Source organism: Leopardus geoffroyi, chromosome A1, assembly GCF_018350155.1.
Source record: "Leopardus geoffroyi isolate Oge1 chromosome A1, O.geoffroyi_Oge1_pat1.0, whole genome shotgun sequence".
Taxonomy (NCBI): domain Eukaryota; kingdom Metazoa; phylum Chordata; class Mammalia; order Carnivora; family Felidae; genus Leopardus; species Leopardus geoffroyi.
Window position 1 is genome coordinate 145,695,680 of NC_059326.1, and position 19,573 is coordinate 145,715,252.

Sequence of the window (19,573 nt, forward strand, 5' to 3'; positions counted from 1 at the left end):
GTGAGGAGCACCAGGTAATGTATGGAAGTGTTGAATCATTAGACTGTACACCTGAAATTAAGAGAACACTGTATGTTAACTATACCGGAATAAAAATCCGCAAGAATGGACAAAAAAATCCCACGTACCCAACACCCAGCTTCAATTATCAAGCTACAATCCTTCTAGATCATTTCTAACTGATCACTTCTACTTTGTGCCAGGAAATAAACCTCAAGGTCAAACTATCAGTTACTGACAGTCAGTACAAAGAACATTTAGGTTAATCATTCTATAGTTCAACGTTCTTGCTTTTTTCTTTTGATTTTTATAATTATTTTTAGAGAAAATCTTAAGCAGGCTCCATGCTCAGTGTGGAGGTTGATGCAATGTGGGGCTCGATCCCATGACCTGAGCTGAAATCAAGAGTCAGATGCTCAACTGGGCCACCCAGGAGCCCCAGACAAGTTTTTCTTCTATGTCTCAATTTGCCAGGCATACACTTCCACTCAATCATCTAGTGCCTTTCTTGCTGTCATAAACAGAATTACAACATGGATCGCGAACCTTTAGATACTCAAACACCAGAGCAGGGAGCAATTTGAGGGCGTTTATCATACTGGGTCCCCAGGGAGATGGATCTCAGAAAGTACACTGCTAGGGTTTCCCGACATGATTCCTGCTTTAAGTGCAGTTAGTTTTTGAAGCCCTCTCTCTATACAGGAATACTGTACAATTATTCCATAGAGAGTAGAAAAAAACTATGAATCCCATTTACTGTAGAGAATCCTGAATTAATTGTATTCCCATTCTCCTTAAATGGAAAGGTATACACTGCATCTCTGTACTAAAGAAAATAAGACACAAAACATATTTTTGGTATATGAAAATTTATTGTCACGTTTTCATCATCAAAACTTAAGATCTTGGTCTTTCCTTCTTGCCTTTGTATAAGGCCAAAAGAGAGACATTGGCTACTTTGACGACCTTAAAGCGAACTCCAGGAATGTCACCAACAGCATGACCTTTGCGACCAAATCCAGCAACCAGAACCTCATCGTTTTCCTGGAATAAAATCAACAGTTTACTTCTGGTGTGAGTGGCAATCACTAAAAATACCCGTTCTTCATATAAAAAACCGGGCAAAACCATCTCAGAAACAGAAGCAACAGCAGACTAAAACACTTACCTCAATAAAATTCAAACAACCATCATTGGGTACAAAGGCGGTGATTTTCTTGCCATTCTTGATCAGCTGGACCCTGACACACTTCCTGATGGCAGAATTTGGCTGTTTGGCTTCAACCCCTCTAAAACATAAAGAGCACAACAGTGAGGTGCCTTTCTGAGAAGGCATACGTTTTAGTTTGTTAGGCAGAGAATTCATTAGACATTATGCTCTTTCCACCTAGTCGGTCTAATCCTAAATTGGTTAACTCCTGTGATTTCAACCAAGCTTTCCCTCAGGGAAAATCTCTGGGCCCTTACCAGTTGTAAAAAATATGAATCAAAAATAAGAGATACAAAGACTACTGACTGGCAGTGCATTGATTAGTGCCTTAAAAATTATCATTTTGTAAAGTCAACCTTCATGCAGCTCAACCTCAGATTTGCAACCTCAGGCAAGAAACTTCTCTTTACCTTAATTGTCCCAACTAGAAAGATGTGATTGCTAAGAATAAAATGGTTGAGTGGCAATTACTTAAGACAGCTCGTCCCTTCATTGTTACTACCCACCCCCCTCCAATGCCATCCCTAAGAGATTCAAAACCCTTAGTTACCTAACCCCTAAGCCCTCACGTTACCAACTTCCAGACAAATATTCCACCCAAACACTTTAGAATTTGTATCTAAAATTAACAACTTCAGATGTATTTGTTTCGCGTTACCATAGTAAAAGAAACCTTGAAGAAAAAGTGTGGACTTTCACTTACACTTTTTCCAGCACAATTCCTTTCGCATGGGAAGCTCCTCCAAAAGGGTTGGCCTTCAGGGCTGTGCCCAAATGGGCTTTCTTGTACTGTTTATCATGCCACTTCTGATCTCGTCGGTGGCTACGGAGCTTCCTGGCAGTACGAAGACCACGACACTTGCCTAAAATTCAAAATCCTATGAGTTCTTCCGCAAGCACTCCAGTCATTTTACATCTCCTAAAACCCTAGCCTCACCTGGAGTACAAGCCAATAGACTCTTTCATTACAATGTAGCACATGGTCTAAACCTCAACCTCAAAGGGTCCCTCGGACCAACAAAGTGGTGAACACAAGTACTCCGATTGGTGCGTTTTCCCAAAGGAATGAGCCCCTTGTCAAGTTCCAGAGCGGCACCGGCTACCCAACGCCGGTCGGTAAGGCGAGCTCCGCGGGCTCCGCGCCGCATGGGCTCTTTCCGCACCCGGCCATGTGCCTGCCACAGCAGCGCTTCCCCGGCCTTGCCCAGCGGGCCTTCCGGTAGCGTCCTCACCGTTCTGTCTCTATTCTCCCGCCCGTCCCCGAGCCCCCGAGTTCAGCTTTCAGGCCCCTCAGCCCAAACCCGGACAGCTCACCCATCCTGCCAGCACCACGGGCCCGAGCAAAAGAGGGAAGGCGCACAGGAAGGAGCCACAAGCCACTGCGAACAAGCTCCGCCCAGCCAAGGACCCAAGCAACTGTCTGCGCAGTGCCTGATCCGAAGCTGGCACCCTTTGAAAATGACAAGTTTGCACCACTTTCCAGAATCTGAGTTTTATTCAGTTTGTGTGAAATTCTGAACCACCTAACTTGCATTGCTGTTTATTTCGTTTTATGTCAAGGCTGGAGACAGAAGGAAAGTGGACTACCAATCCCAGAATTCTTTGCATTGAGACTCCCTGGAGGCGCCGGCGCTCTTGGCAAAACCAGGAAGGGGCGGGATCTAGTGGAGTTGAGTCGGACTAAAGGGAGCTACCTGGTTTGTGGCTGTTTGGGGTAGAGTGGAGGCCTTAACGCTTGTAGTTTGGAAAGTTAGATCTCTGAGCTTTAAACCCTACTCAAGCAGCATCGTAAATTGGAAAAAAAAAAAAAAAATCAGTGAAGCCATGTATTGTAAAACCGACATTTGGAAGTAGACCAAGCCTTAAAACAAAACCTGTCACTTAACTGATGCCATTTTAGGTGATTCATTTAACTTTTTAAACTTAAGGTTCTCCTGTAGAATGAGATAGATTTGAGAGATCTCTGGGATGTTGGTTCATTACACAACTATTAAAGTTGTTTTCTTCATTCCAGGCATTTGTACAGGAGAGTTAAGTTATCTGTTCTTAAAAAAAAAATTATTTTCTAGGTGCAAGAAGGCAGAAATAATATATAAGTGTATTTAAAGATAAATGGGAAAGTTTTTTTTGCAGTTTATTATTTTTTTGAGAGAGTTTTTGAGAGAGAGAGGGAGAGATGTGGGAGAGGAACAGAGGGAGAGAGAGTGAATCCCAACCAGGCTCCGTGCTATGAGCTGGAAGCCCCCACCACCATCGTGATATTAGGAATCCTTAGATCATTGCCTGAGCCCAAATAGTCAGGTGCTTAAACGACTGAGCCACCCAGGCACTCCTAAGTGGGAAAGTTTTAAATACTGATAAGTGTTCTAGAGGATATAAAGTTCGTCAGGTGGTGGTGACTTGGGGATGGGGGGCTACTCTGGAATGGGTTTAAGAAGCCATTTCTGTGGATATTACATGTGAACTGAGATCCTAAAGAAAAGGAACCAGTTAGACAAAGTATATGGGGTGGAGCATTCAGGAAAAGGGGCTCTCAATGAGGAGAATGAGAGGGGGCACTTTTTCAGAACTGAAGAATCAAGGAGGGGGAACTCAGTGAGTGAGGACTAGGGTGGCACTGGATGAGGTCTAAGGTGCACAGGAAATTGTGAAGCCTGTAGATCCTGATAAAGGCTTTGTTTATTCTTTGTGTGACTGAATGCCATTGAAAAGTTTTGAGCAGGGGAGTAATGATAGGATATTACAGGTTTGATCCTATAAAAATATAGGATCACTTATTAAAAAAAAAAAAAAACTGTAAGAGATGAATCTGTGAGACCATTTGGGAGGGTGTTGTAATAGTCCAGTTGAGACATGTAATGATAGCTTGGACTGTCAGTGAAGGTGGTAAAAAGTGTTGGATTAGATACACTGATGGTTGAGCCGGCAAGATTTGCTGAAGACTGTAGGATGTCAGAGAGGAATTATGATTTTCAACCTGAGCAACTTGGTGATTTGTGGTGTTCTTTATTAAGTGGGATATTTTGGGAGAGGAACAGATTTAGAAGGGGAAATTAAGAGTTCAGTTATCGATGTGTCAGTTTGAGATGCCTTTTGGACTTCTAGGTAGGTATGGGAGGTAGGCAGTTGGATATATGGGGGGGAGTTCAAGGGAATTATCAGTGAGTGAATAGACAGATTGAAAGCCATAGCCCTAAGTAATATCACTTAGGGAATGACTGTAGTTAGAATAGAGAAAGGTTGGAGACCTGAGCCTTGGGCACACTAAAACTTAGGATACAAAAGGGAGGTGAAGCAAAATAGCCTGAAGAGTGCCCAATTCTGTACTCTCATCAAAGCCAAGTTAAGTAGAAGTGAGCAAGTGTGAAAGGAGAGTAAGATGAGGACTGGGAATTGTCATGCATTTGGCAATGTGGAGGATTTTAGTGATTTTGTTAAGTGGGGTTCCCATGGAGTTGCAAAGATGTAAGCCTGATCTGGATTGGAGCCAAGACAATATGGGAAATAAAATAGTGTAGACAGAAGTTATTGACATATTTTTGGAGAGCATATTTCTATAATGTGCAGAGAAAAGGGGTTCTGTCTGGAGGAGGATGTGGAGTGAGGATGAGTTCGTTTAAGATGGCAGACTGTATGACATTTTTGTAGGGGATTGTTCCAATAGAGAAGAAAAATGGATAGTTCATTAGAGAAAGGGGATAATTGCGTGAACAAGTCCTTGGGGAAACTAGAAGGGTCCCCAAGTGGAGGAATTGGCCTTAGGAATAATAACAATTTATCTATAGTAATAGAGAAGGCAGACTATAGGGGTACCACTACAAGTAAATTGGAAGATTTGTTGGTGGGAAAATGTGGAACTTCTCTTTTGATTGCTGTTTCCTTAATGAAACCAGTAAGGTCATCAGTACAGAGAAAGAGTAGGGAAAAGACATTAGAGGAGAGAGGATAGAGTATGAAATCATCATCTAGAATAACACTACTAGTATTAAATAATACTATGTGCCACATACTGTTTTAGGTGACTTATATTTATTAACTTAATTCTAATAACACTAAAATGTAAACACTTTTATTATACCTGTTATACTGAGGGATAGTGCCTTAGTCGTTTCAGGCTACTATAATGAAATACTATAGGCTGAGTGACTTATAAAATAACAGAAATTTATTTCTTACAGTTCTGAAGATTGGGAAGTCCAAGATAAAGGTGCTGGCAGATTTGGTATCTAAAGAAATACTATAGACTGGGTGGCTTATAAATGACAGAAATTTATTTCTTACAGTTTTGAAGATTGGGAAATCCAAGAACAAGGTGCTGGCAGATTTGGTATCTAGTGAGAGCTCATTTCTTGATCCATCCCTTTTTAATATAACCTCAAATAACAGAAGGGCGAATGTAGCTCTCGGGGCGGGGAGGTCTGTTTTATTTATTTGCATATTTTTTCCAGTTTTATTGAGATGTAATTGACATATTGGGGTCCTTTTATAAGGGTCTTAATCTCATTCATGAAGACTCCACCCTTATGACCTAGTCAGTTCCCAAACAACCCATCTACTAATAACATCACACTGGGGATTAGGTTTTGTGTTTGCTTCACACTTAATATGGTGACTTAGTAGGTTGAGAGCTGGGTAATAGGACTGGGAGTGTGGTCTAGTCAGGTGAATGTGACAGAGGAAGGGCAAAGGAGTTCAGAGTGGTTGCAAGGCAAGGATCATAGTGAACCATGAGATTGAAGCTGGAAGAGTTAAGAGCTAGGAATAGTCAGAACACTTCTGAAGACCTGGCCCTACCAGATATGAGAAATTTCTATGAAGTTACATAAGATAGTGCAGTTTTAGTACAGAAGTAGATAAATTGACCAATGAACAGAATAGAGAGGCCAGCAAGAGACTCCTATATATAGAATATTATTAAATAACAGAACTAGATGTCAGATCAATGTATAAAGGAAGGACTGGTGGAGTTGCACAAAAACTGGTTACTTACATTAAATTAGATCACCATGTCAGTCTGAAAACAAAAATCACCCCCAGACAGATTGAGGGCCTACATGTCAACAACAAATTTTTTAATTTCTTAATAGGTAACAAAGGTGAATACCTTCATGAACTACACAGGATAAGAAGAAATGAATGGCTAATTTGACCATATTAAGAAACTGTGCTCCACAAAAGCACCTGAAAGAAAGCAAAAAGAAGTTACAAATTGAATTGATATTTACAGGAAGTGCTCATCTAAAGTTGGGATGCTCTGTACCTGAAGGTTTAGTAAAACATGCTGCAAAGCCATCTGGATGTGGTGTTTCCTTTGTGGGAAGATATTAAATACAGACTAAATTGCTTTAATAATTAATGAACCATTCATAGAACTGCAATTTCTTCTTGATTCATATTTGGTAAGTCAGTTTTCTAAGAGTTTGTCTATTTCATCTCAGTTTTAATAATTACTACGTAAAGCTGTTCAGACTTTCTATTACGCATTAACATAAGAATGTTATAAAAATATATGTTATTGGGAGGTTTTCATTAGGAAATATAATACTATATGGGTTATTTATTTCTTTTTGAGTGAGTTTTGGTTGTGTACCTTTCAAGGAAAGTGTTCATTTTGTCTTAGTTGTCTAATGTATGGCCATAAAGTTGTTAGTAATATTCCCTTATAATTCTTTTAATATCTGTAGATGCGTAGTGATGTCTCATCTTCCATTCCTGACACTGGTAGCTGTGTCTTCCCGCTCCATTTTTGGTCAGCTAAAAGTTTTTTAATCTTGTTAATCTGTTCAAAGAACCAGCTTTTGCTTTAACTGATTTTCTGTTTCTCTGTTTTTAATTTCATTGATTTCTGGTCTTGTCTGTATTGTTTACTTTCTTCTGCTTGCTTTGGATTTAAATTTGCTCTTCTTTTTCCAGTTTTTTCAAAGTTAAAGCTTAGGTCATTGATTTGAGACTTTTGTTCTTTTCTATATATTTAATGGTATAAATATCTAAGCACTGCTTGATGCATGCCTTGAGTTTTGATAGGTTACATTCTAGTTTTAATTCAATTCAAAACATTTACTAATTTTGAACAATGGATTATTTAGAATTATGTTTCTTAATTTCCAGATATGTGGAGATTTTCCAAATATCTGTGTTGCTCATTTCTAGTTTAATTCCATTATGGTCTAAGAACTTTAACAAAATTTTTGTTGTAGTTTGCTTTATAGCCCAGAATATAATCACTCTTGGTGAATTTTTCATATACCCTTGAAAAAAAAGCATTTTCTGCTGATGTTGGGAAAAATGTTTTATAAATGTTCATTGGCCCAAAGTGTTGATAGTGCTGTTCAGGTCTTCTGTGTTCTGTATTCAGGGTGATAATAGTGATGAGAGGTGAGGGCGGATGTGGGAAGGTCATAGTTGGATGTTGGGTTATGGTTTATTTTTGGTATTGTGTTTAATTATTATATTATTATGAAAAGCAAATAACAAGGCATGAACCAATGGTCAGAGTGTGTTATGAATGAAAGCTTTTGATTACTATAGCTAAGAGAAGAAAAAAATGATTTAATTTTTGTTTTTGGAGCTTTGAGTTTTTCATTTTCTGATAAAGAAAGAGCTTATTACTTAATTTGAAGCCTGGAAATGGAAAGAATTTTCCTCAACCTTGGGCCTAAATTTCTTAAAAAGGCCCCCTGAATAAGAATCAGCTTGAGGAATTAGAGGGAAAGAAAGAAGGCTACCATGGCTGAAGCATAGACAGTCAGCAGGATAATAGAGGAAGATGAGGTTAGAGAGTTGGACAGGGCCAGCTCAAGTCCAACTTGTAGGCCCTGATAAGGAGTTTGGACTTTATTCTGGGTACAATGAGAAGCCATTGGAGGGCTTCAAGTAAGAGAGGTACACGATCTGATCTACTTTTTTAAAAAAATCACTGTGCTTGCTATGGAAGGGCACAATGAAGGGGCAAGAGAGGAGTCGGTTTATCCAAGGAGGGGGCTGATGAAATAGTACAGATAAGAGATTGTAGGAAATAGCATTGAAGATGAGAAGATTTCATAAAATTCTGAATATAATTTGGACTTAAACCGTGATGGAAGAGTGAAATCATGACATCACCACCACCACCATCTCTAATAGGTATTGAGCACTATTTAGGTGCCAGGCATAGGACTTCACATGCCTAATTTGTTTTAATCTTCAAAACAACACCTGTGTGGTAAGTGTTATTATTAACACCATTTTACAAAGAGGAAATTAAGACTTAAGTTAACTATAGCATGTTTGTTGGTTTTCAGATTAGTTATAAAGTAAAATTTTGACTTTTAAGTAGTTCAGAAAAAATTTTAATGCATGTTAAGTAAATAAGGCACACAATGGTGAAAAACAATTTTCTAGCCAGCAAAATACCAGGAAAAATAAGAGGTGCAATTCTTAAGATTACAGTATTCTTATAAATTGCAACCTGCTATCTGTAGGTTACCAGAGGTATGTGCAAAGTGATAGGCACTTTGTTGTGAAAGAATGGTGTTTAGTAGTTCTTGAAATGTTGGGGGAGTAGGGCAAGAAAAAGAGTATTTCCCTTTTCTAGTATTCCCTTCCAAGTAGAAGGAGTTAAGTTAATGTAACTCCTTATTTCTCTGCCAGTTTACTCATTCCATGCCAGCTAAGGATGACATCTGTGGTTAATTAGGAAAAATAGTCTGGGTATGTTCAGCCCTTCTTTCCTTTTTGAGACCCAGCCTCCCCTTGGAATAGACCTTTCCCATTTCTTCTGCACCAGCCCTCTCTTCCCTGTTGAGAATCCACTGCTGACATGACAGGCAGTCATATCTGGCTTCTGTGGGGAGGGGTTCAGTTTCAGTTAGTTTTGCTCCTGCACTAAATTTTGGCATCTTGGCCTTTCACAGTAGTGAAGGTGGCATTTTGGTCTCCATTTGTCTTACCCCTTGTTTTATTTCTCAGCTGGTGTAGCAGTCAGGTGGGGCAGAAAGATATCATTATTTGACTTATCTCAGAGTCCCTCCACCCTCCCAACTAAGAAAAAAGATTGGTCTTCAAAAATTAGATAAGTTGATGAGGTTTATTTAGGTCAAGGGTGATGCTGATTCTTTGTACCATATGAGAGAGAAGTTGGCTTTTTAGGAAGAGCAGCCAAGGGTTTTAACAATATATTGGAGCATTTAGAATAGTTAGAAATGATTTCAAGTGTTTTAACTATAAAAATTGAGGTATTAGTTGCTATGGAAATGTGACAAGTTGAAATAACAGCTTTAAGTGAGAAAGAAGAAGCAGTAAGAATAAGACCAATGATTACTTGCTCTGTGTAACTACTAGTGATGAATGTTGAGTGCTTCATTTTTCCTGATTAAATTATTAAATGCAATTTTTCTCTTATCCAAAATGAATGAGATTTCTTATCCTCTCATTCTAACTACTTTTGGTGCAGTGAATATTTCTTCTCCTATCTATTTCAAGGTGGAACTAAAGAAAGATGTGTGTGTTATCATATAATCTTAACAGTAATCAGGCCTGGTCTTTAAAATCTTGTTACTATAATTAAACCTCTGGGTAAGATCTAGGGGGATTTGACAACACTGCTCTTTGATGTCCTTTGTGAAGTTCCTGGAAGGGAGTTATTTTACTATGCATATTGGAAGTTATTCCCCAGGTATTCTCTAACTTGGCTGAGAACAAAACAAAAGAAAATAGACTTTTATTTCAGCAGAGACCTTTGAGTTGTAAGAAACGTTAAAGGATCATTTCTCTCACTAGGAAAAGAAAGATAATTTCTTTCACTCATTAGAATATTAAGTTTTAGAATCTCATTCCCTGGAGAGGTTAAAAAGTCTGGCAGGTGGGCCAGATCTGTGTTCTCTGTGAGTTCAGTGAAGACCAGTTGATCTTTGGTGATGGGGAGTCATCAGAGATTACTCTTCAGCTTTGCATTCCCCAGTAAAATGAAATTTCATTAGGACTATTTCTAGATTACTTAAGTGTAATGTATAAGTTATTATAATATAAATATAAAAACTCCTATAAAAGTAAATGTGCATTTTATATCACTAAGACTTTATTGCTTAAAGGACTTTAAATAAGATAAAGCAGGATTCCCCCCTCCCACCCCTTAAACTGAAAGAACAAATAACAAGAGAGAAAAAGGAGTGAGGAGCTAGAGGAAGGGAGGAAGAAAAGAAATGAGGGAAGAAGAGAAAAGGACAAGAGTAATTTTTCCACTGATACTACTTTTTGTTGGTTCTAGCAGTCTGTACTGATTGTTAAGAGCTTCTTTGTTCATTTGTATGTATGTATGTATGTGTGTATGTATGTATTATTTGTGGGGGATAAGCTTAGGAATCCCCAAGGCTTACACCAATGGGTTAACAAGGCATAAAGAAATACAAAGCCATAAAATGCTCACACCCGAGTTTGGGAAAATCAGATTGGCACCCCAAGAATAGGGGGGTGTAAAGACACCCCGAGAATAGGGAGGCATAAAGGTTCTAGGAATAGGGAGGTGCAAAGGCACCCCAAAATAGAGAGGGGGTGCAGAGCCCCCAAAATAAAGAGGGAGAGGCAAAGGCCTGAAATAGAAACCATGCAAAGGTGCCCAGTACATAGGTATATGAAATAAACAAGATTAGATATTCAGGGTGGAAGCACTCCCAATTTAGTACTATAGCAGAAAAGCTGCTTTCACAGGACAGTAGGGCCAGGTTAGGTAAATTGGTGAATTGGACTATGCACCACTATGCTGCAGGCAAAGCAGCCCAGAGTGGAGATGGTTAACAAAAGAAAAGGTGCCTTGTCAACCCTGAGGTTACTACCCTATCTGTCTCATCCTCTAGGCTAGCTAAGATAAACAGAGCTGCTGCCTCATGTCCGCTGTAAACAACCTTCCTCCTGACTGCCCAGCTCCCGGAGTTTGTTTGGTATTAACCCAAACCCCTAACCACAAATATCCTCAAGACTCCCTTTCCCTTATGTCCACAAATTAATGATCACAGATTCATTGTCCCTTTGTGCATGTCCATCGCCATGTTTGTAAGCCTTCTGATCCTAATAAAAACGGGCAAAGGACCCTTATTCGGCGCTCTTGTCTTTTCCCGGACATTAGCCATCTCTCGCTTTCAATCCTGCGTCCCACTCTTTTGCTAGACAAAAAAGAACTTTAGACTTAGAGTCTACGACAATTATTTATTTATTTATTTTGAGAGAGAGAGAGAGAGAGAGCGAGAGCACAAGCAGGGGAGAGGCAGAGAGATAGGGAGAGAGAATCTCAAGCTGACAGTAAGGAGCCCACCTCGAAGCTCCATCTCACAAACCATGAGATCATGACCTGAGCCGAAATCAAGAGTCAGATGCTTAACTGACTGAGCCACCCGGGTGCCACAGACATTACTGATTATTAAGATAACCCAAATGAATGAATCTGAAACCAGTTCATAGATATGGTCTTTTTCATTTTTAAAGGATTTTTTATTAAATTTATTGAAACTAAAAAACCCAAACAACACAGTTTACCCATTTTCCCCATCCTCCACTACCCATTGCCCCTTGCAATCACTAATCTGTTCTCTGTATCTATGAACTTGGTTGTTTTGTGTTTTAGATTCCATATACATTTGTCTTTCTATGACTTATTTCACTTAGCTTAATGCCCTTGAGGTCTATCCCTGTTTCTGCAAATGTAAAGATTTCACTATTTTTTATGGCTATATAATATTCCATATAAATATACCATATTTTCTTTATCCATTTATCCATCATAGTTAAAAACCTTCCATCAACAAATATATATAAACATAGAGAGATGTGTGTATTAAAGCAGATGCCTGCCCCTCACGTCAAGGTTTTAATATAAGCAGGTGAGCCTCCTTCATTTTAAGTTCGGAGGTGATCAGCTGCCTCTGAGCTGGGGGCCCTGAAGTGAGTCAGTCCAAGTGAGAGGGCTGTTTAAGAGACATTTCTTAGATCGCTGCTGTCTTGTGGGTCTCAAACAGGAACCCCGTTGGTTTTCAAAGTTAGATGTTTTGGGGGCTCATCTCTCAAGTACATATCTTAAAAGTTGAGGTGTCTGATGTGGACTTTGAACTCTTTACCACTCAGGAGGAAGCTCTGGGTTTGAGTTCCCTCCTGATTGTGGGTTGCCACACCTGTGGTAGGGTTTATGGTGAAATTGTGTCCCAGCTTTTCCTACCCACTTTGATTTGGTTTTCTTTTCATTTGCCTGATGTGTAACCATGACTCAGCCAGGCTTTAGGTTTTTTAATAGGAAATTGTTTCATATGTAGTGGTACACTCAGCATGTCTGAGGAAAGAAGTTCAAGATCTTAGAATATCACCATCTTAAACGAGAACCCCACCATGGGTATCATTTTTCATAGTATGGAATAATGCGCTTATGTGCCAGTGAATATCTAAAATTTACCCAGATAGGTTTTCAGTTAAAATTTCCAAATTTATATTAACTAATTTAGCAGACAACATTTTGGATTTGTACCAGGTGGTTGTATGCTATACTCTCTTAGAAACTAACTGTGCTGGTTAATTTTTGTCCAAAGAATCTATTTTGTGCCTATTATAAATGATGGCCTGAAGTATATGGCAACATCAAAATGGCACATATTTTCAATATGAGTTTTACTTAGTGAATTAAAACCCTATCTCTGTCAAGGTGGGTCCTGCATCTTCCTGGTGAGAGCATTTTTCAAGTGGTGGAGGCCTTCTCCTCCTTAGAACCCAGGTCTGTTAGGTCCTTCTTAACACTTAGACCTCCCTTCCTAGTCCATGCCTCTAATTATCACAGTAAATTTGGTACTTAGCAAACCCTTCCAATAAAGTTTCCTTTGCACTATAAGTAACGGAAACCCATTTCAAGCTGTGTTAAGACCAAAAGCCAAGTTATTGGGAGGACACTGGGATAACTCACACACTTCAGCACCAAAAGATACACACTGACCTCATAAGAAAGTAGAGTCAAGAACTGGAAAGCTGCTTCAGCTTTTCAAAAGAGTTATGTCTCATCTCTTGTCTCTAGTCTATTAAATAACTGCCTTCCTCCAGTCCTTATCAGCCATTGCCTGGAGTGGAGTTGTGGCCAATATCAGTGGACGTCATTGGTTTGCTACGTGAAGCATCCCTAAGGTGTTTACTCCAATTATTTGTTTACATTTCTGCACATCACTGAGCTACTAGTCTCATGGGGATCAGGGCAGTGTCCTGTTCATCTTGTATTCCTGGCAGGTAGCATATGGCAATCAATATTTGTCTAATGGACAAATTTATGAAAGAGCAGGACTATTGTTTCAGTGAAGCTTGAGATCCAAGAACAGAAATGTATGCCACTAATTTGGTATATCACTTATGTTCCAAGAAGTCAATGGGGAATCAAAAGTAAGACAAATTAACATTTTAAAGCAAAAGCACTTATAAGTATTTCATTTACTAATCTGATTCTAATCAACTCAGAAGTTGATTTGATGAAAATTAGTAGAAATCATGGCAACAGTTGGACTCTGAATTTAATAAAGAGTCTGCATTAGTCTGGATTTTCCAGAAAAATTATATATATATATATATGCACACACACACACACACATATATGAATTTCATATATATACATATATATGTATATGAATAGAATGTATATATATGTATGTATATATATGAAATTCATATATATGTGTATGTTTGTGTATATATATGTGTGTGTGTGTGTATATATATATATATATATATATATATATATATATATAAAATTAATCCTATATGTGATTTGTTATAGGAATTGGTTCGTGCAGTTATGGAGGCTGAGATATCCCAATATCTGTGGTCAGCAAGCTGGAGACCCAGGAGAGCCAATGGTATAACTCCAGTCCTAGGAAATGTGAAGGCAGGAGAACACTGAATTCTCTGCTCCAAGACAAGTAGAGAAAGTAAAAACTCCCTTACTCCACGTTTTTATTTTACTCAGACCTTCAGTGGATTGGGTGAGGCCCACTCACATTAGGGAAGGCAGTTCACTCAGTCTACTGATACAAATATTAATCTCATTTAGAAACACTGTCAGAGACAAGGCCAGATAATGTTTAGCAAAATATTTGGGCACGTTGTATCCCAGTCAAGTTGACATGTATTAACCATTAGAGAATCACACTCCCCTATACAGAGCAAGAAGTACTACTCTGGTATTTTGCTAATGAACTGATGTAACTTGGGTTTTGTATATTTGCATTTCAAGCTACTGAATTTGATGAAATACTTGAATTAGTTGATTTTCTAGTTATGGCTGCCTAGATAGTCAGGCTCTGGGAGTCACAACCATGTGCACAAAGTGAGAATTAATTATGTGACATTTTTGCTGGGCTTATTCATTACTCTATACATCTTATTGAGCATCATCTTGGACCAGCAGCACCTTAGACTCTAGGTGTATCAGTTAATTAGATGCAGTCCCTGCTGCCATGGAGCAGACCTTCTGGTGAAGAAACACACCATAAATAGGTAACAAGAAAGTAAATATCTCAGTACAAATGTGATATATGTTATGATGAGGGTGAACAGAATGCAGGGAGGGTTAGGAGGGGATGAGGTAATCTCCACAGAAGGAACAATATGTACAGTCACTGAGGTGTAAAAATGTTGGCATGTGGAGGGTGTTGAGAAAAGCTGAATCTAAGCCAGTGTCCTGGAGCATGGTTGGGAGAAAGGTTAGCATAAAATGAAGCAAGAGAGACCAGCAAGGGCCAGGCCATGCAAGACTGTAGGAGGTGGATGGATTTAGATTTTGTATCAGTTTGCAAACTTAGCAAAGACTACTATAATTGATTTGAACATTTGACTAAAGTGATTTTTGGTTTAAGAGCATTTGGATGAATAGAAACTGTGGTCTGGCAAATGCTCGATGTTCCTTCAGGCAAATATTAGAATGCGTTTTGTTTTGGATTATCTTTAGGATCCAAAACTGTGTTTTGTTTTGGATTATCTTTAGGATGTATGTATAGTGAACAGCCTTGATAGGTAGAAATAGTGTCTTCCTCTTACAAAGGGCAGGTTTACTTACAGCCTTGGAAACTCAGGATTTGTCTCATGAAATGAAACCCATTGTGTGTACAAACGTCCATGTGGGCCTAGATGTATTGCTCTATGGGCAAGGGGTATTGTCACAATATACTGATGCTTATGCTCCTTGCTATGTGGTGAGTAATAAACTTCTTTGTCTCTGGCCCTGGAGTCTTGTGTCTTCTGCCAGAATCCATGAAACTAACAAGCTGACTTGTTAGCTTATCTGTTGGGTAAAATGTCAGACCCTTCACACTTCTGGACAAGGACCCTTCAGCCATATCAGCGGGGAGGTACAATGCCAAGCAGGTGATATCTTAGTGCCTTGCAGCCTGCAAATTATCACATTAACATTTTTATCATTGCTTTTCTAAAGTTACAGATGAGCTATTCTCTGACAATCACATCTTAAGTGTGACTTCTATTTTAAAATACATGTGTGAAACCTACTAGCTACTAATTATTCTACCTTAAATAGTCTTCACCAAGTGGAGGAAAATTTCAACAACAGAAGGAATGCTGTGTTAAAAATTTAGGAATCAAGACATAAAATATATTGAAGTGAAACTTGATTTAAAAATAAAAATTGTGTATACATTGTGCACCTGAAAATATAACTGGAAATATAACTTACATGGTAAGCACCAAGGAGGTAACACTGTGGTCTCTGAGTGTTAACTGAACCATTATTATCACAGTACTGGGGTCTTCATGGGCTTGGCCTCTTACCTTCCCCTGACCAGGGATCTGAGGAGCACTGGGATCAGACCCTACTGCTGCTGCTATGGGAGACTATGAGCTATTGCTCTGGCAGCTGGAGGCAATGTACTACATTTGCACTGGCCAGTACGATCACCGTTAGCCACATGTGGTTACTAACCACTGGAAATTTTGGTTAGTTCGAATTGAGATGTGTATAAATGTAAATTGTATACCAGGTTTCAGACTTAGAGCAGAAAAGGAAGGTAAAATATCTTATTAATTTTTATGTTTGAAATAGTATTATAGATATATTAGGCTAAAGAAAATATATTATTAAAATGTACCTCACCTGTTTGTGCTTCTTTCAGTGTGGCTACTAGAAAATTTTAAATTATATACATAGCTCTCATTATATTTCTGTTGAACAGTGCTATTCTAGGTCCTTGCTCCTCACAGACAAGCAGCATCAGCATCATGTGGAAACTTGTTAGAAACAAAGAAGCTCATGCCCCACCCCAGACTGGATCAGAATTTGCATTTTAACAAAATCTCATGTGATTTGTATGCATGTTCAGAGTTGAGTAGCAGAGCCCTAAGACTAGGATTGCCTGATTTAGCAAATAAAAATACAAGATGTCCAGTTAAATTTAATTTCAGATAAACAACAAATGATTTTTTAATACAGCATATCCAAATATTGCATGGAACATACTTATTAAAACTATTTATTGTTTATTTGAAATTCACCTGTTACCGGGTGTCCTATGTATTATTTGGCCAGCCTGCCTACGACTAAACTCCTCCTGTCCAGGCCCATCTTACTACCAGAAATTCCACAAAATCAGGAAAAAGACAGGAAGGTGACAGGAGAGGTAGGGAGTAGAAGTTGGGCAGAGTGAAAGAACAGAGAAGAAAAGGAAATATGGGAAGTAGAAATAAGATGAGCATGGAAAGGACACATTGATGGTGATGACCTCTTCTGTTTTATAATATTTCTTAGCATCTTCCTTATTTCTCCATCCCCCTCCCCCATCCCTAGTTGTGTGTTCATCTCCTCTTCACTTCTCTATAGGGCTTCCTAGAGCCATGTTAGAGGATGGTGTGTGTACAAAGTACATGTCCTCAGGGTCACGTCCCCAGCCTTCCTATAATCCATCATCCCTGAAGTGTCACTTAAAATATGATGCCTTTCAGCTACCAGTACTTTGCCATTAAAGTCATCACGGTTCTTAAGTGCCGAAAATGCTGACATGTTCATTTTGGAAGATTTTCTTTATTGTGGCATTTTAATTGTATTTTTTAAAATGTAAAACGACTCTTAGGGATTTTGTTCTTTGGTTTGTGTTTTGCATGTTTTTTAGGTGGCAAGGGAGTGGAAGTGGAGGCTGGCAAGGAAAGAATAACCATAGATATTCTTTCTTTTTTTTTTTAATTTTAGAGAAAGAGAGAGAGAGGGAGAGAGTGGGCAAGTTGGGAAGAGGGACAGAGAGAGAGAGAGAGAGAGAGAGAGAGAGAGAGAGAATCTCAAGCTCCTAGGCGGGGCTCTATCCCATGACTCTGGGATCATGACCTGAGCTGAAATCAAGAGTTAGATGCTCAACTGACTGAGCCACCCAGGCACCTCTAGATATTCTCTATTTAGCCAGGCATTGAAGTAAGGAAAGGCTTTCATCTATTCTATTATTTATTTAAAATTTTATTTTATTGTAGTAAGAACATTTAACGTGAGATCCACCCTCTTAACAATTTTTAAAGTGTATAATACAGTATTGTTAACTACAGGTATAATCTTATACAGCAGATCTCTAGAATTTATTAATCTTGCTTAACTGAAACTTTATGCCTGTTGATTAGCAACTACCTATTTCCTCCTCCTCAACCTCCAGCCCCTGGTAACCACCATTCAGTCTTTGCTTTCTATGAATTTGCCTGTTGTAGAACGCTCATGAAAATGGAATCATGTAGTATTTGTGACTGGCTTCTTTCACTTATAATAATGTCCTCAAAGTTCATCCATGTTGTCACATATTACAGAATTTCCTTTTTTTAAAGGCTGCATAATATTCTGTTGTTTGTATATACTCCATATTCCTTATCCATTCAGCCATCAGCAGATACTTTGGTTGTTTCCACATCCTGACAGGCATTAAGTCATATCTCTTTGTGGTTTTGATTTGCATTTCCCTGATGATTAGTGACATTGAGCACCTTTTTATATGATGTTGGCCATCTGTATGTCATCTTTGGAGAACTGTCTATTCAAGCCCATTTTTAGGTTGGGTTATTTGTGTTGTTTCCGCTATTGAGTTGTAAGAGTACCTCAAATATTTTGGAAAGTAATGATTTATCAGATATATGTTTTGCAAATATCTTCTCCCATTCTGTGGGTTGCCTTTCACTCTGTTGATGGTTTCCTTTGCTGTACAGAAGATTTTTATTCTGATGTAGTTCTGCTTGTCTGTTTTTGCTTTTATTGTCTGTGCTTTGGTATCATATCCATGAAATCATTGCCAAGACCAGTGTCATGAAGATTTGCCCTGTGGTTTCATCTAGGTTTTAAGTCTTTAATCTGTTTTGAGTTGATTTTTCTGTCTGGTGTGAAATCAGGCTCTGATTTCATTTTTTGCATGTGGATATCCAGTTTTCCCAGCACCATTTGTCCTTTTCCCATTGTGTGTTCTTGGCACCCTTGCTGAAGAGCAGTTAACTGTATGTGTGAATCTGTTTCTAGGTGCTGTATTCTGTTCTGTTGGTCTTTATGTCAGTTTCTAATGGCAGTACTGTACCATTTTAATTACTGTAGCTTTGCAATGTATTTTTAAATAGGAAGTGTGATACATCCAGCTTTGTTCTTTCCCAAGATAGATTTGGCTATTTAGGACCTCAATATATCTTCACAACAATTATTTGAGTTAAGTACTTTTGTCCCCACTCAGCAGATGAGGAAACTGGAGCTGGGAATGCACTTGAGGGCTGTCTGACTCCAAAGTCAGTGCTCTTTACCATTACCTTCCATATCTCTCAGCACGTGGAGAATCATGAATTTAACAGTACACCGTGAACTAGGACACGTGTAAAATTAGATAAGTTTCAGAGATTTTTACTCACTTATACACCTGAAAAATACATATAATAATGTATATCTTATAGATTTTTGAGGGCAATTTAATAGCTACCTGAAAAGCAGTATGAGATTCTTATTAAGAGTTAGAGTATCAAAGCAATGCCAGTTTCTGAAAAGAGGTTAATTGAAAATCTGCTCCCCAATAATTTTTCATGAAAAAGCAAACATCTTAAATAGACCCACTGATTTCACTCTATACTCTAAATTAAGCAGTATCAGGACCCTCCCTCCACCCTCTCCCCCACATAATACATCCTGGGAACGTGGTTTTTTTATTGGTTGAATGTATTGTCAGTCACAAGGCATGGAAAGTACTGCCTCTGCCCTGTTTGCATTTATGAATTAGGAGATGTGCTTGGTTAGAAGAAACTGATTAATTTCTTGATGGGAAGAAAAATCTTGTTTAGTTTTTCACTCATTTTTTTATGTATGGGATTTTCTCTAACTTTTGACCAGATACTTGCCAGGAAGAATGTAAGGTGAGTAATTGC

General features: G+C 38.6%; 2 protein-coding genes across 3 annotated transcripts in view; one reads left to right on the top strand and one right to left on the bottom strand.

Moving 5' to 3' along the window:
- Nucleotides 1-852: 852 nt before the first annotated feature.
- RPS23 (ribosomal protein S23) lies at nucleotides 853-2,759 on the bottom strand. Its single transcript, XM_045497140.1, has 4 exons — nucleotides 2,525-2,759; nucleotides 1,914-2,073; nucleotides 1,169-1,289; nucleotides 853-1,044 (listed from the first exon to the last, which is right to left on the bottom strand). Exons 1-4 carry the CDS (start codon nucleotides 2,742-2,744, stop codon nucleotides 898-900), a joined length of 648 nt encoding a protein of 215 aa, XP_045353096.1. The 5' UTR covers nucleotides 2,745-2,759; the 3' UTR covers nucleotides 853-897.
- Nucleotides 2,726-19,573, top strand: part of LOC123607757 (V-type proton ATPase subunit S1-like protein) — a 39,565-nt gene continuing 22,717 nt past the window's right edge. Inside the window, exons 1-2 of one of the 2 annotated variants that reach the window (XM_045497127.1) lie at nucleotides 2,726-3,110; nucleotides 6,298-6,609. Coding sequence is in view for 1 of the 2 variants with exons in the window: in XM_045497126.1 (XP_045353082.1) it covers nucleotides 19,467-19,561 (95 nt within the window). In the remaining variant the exon portion in view is untranslated. Of the gene's footprint in view, nucleotides 3,111-6,297; nucleotides 6,610-19,405; nucleotides 19,562-19,573 lie in introns of those variants that run through there. The other variant, XM_045497126.1, reaches the window with a different exon arrangement.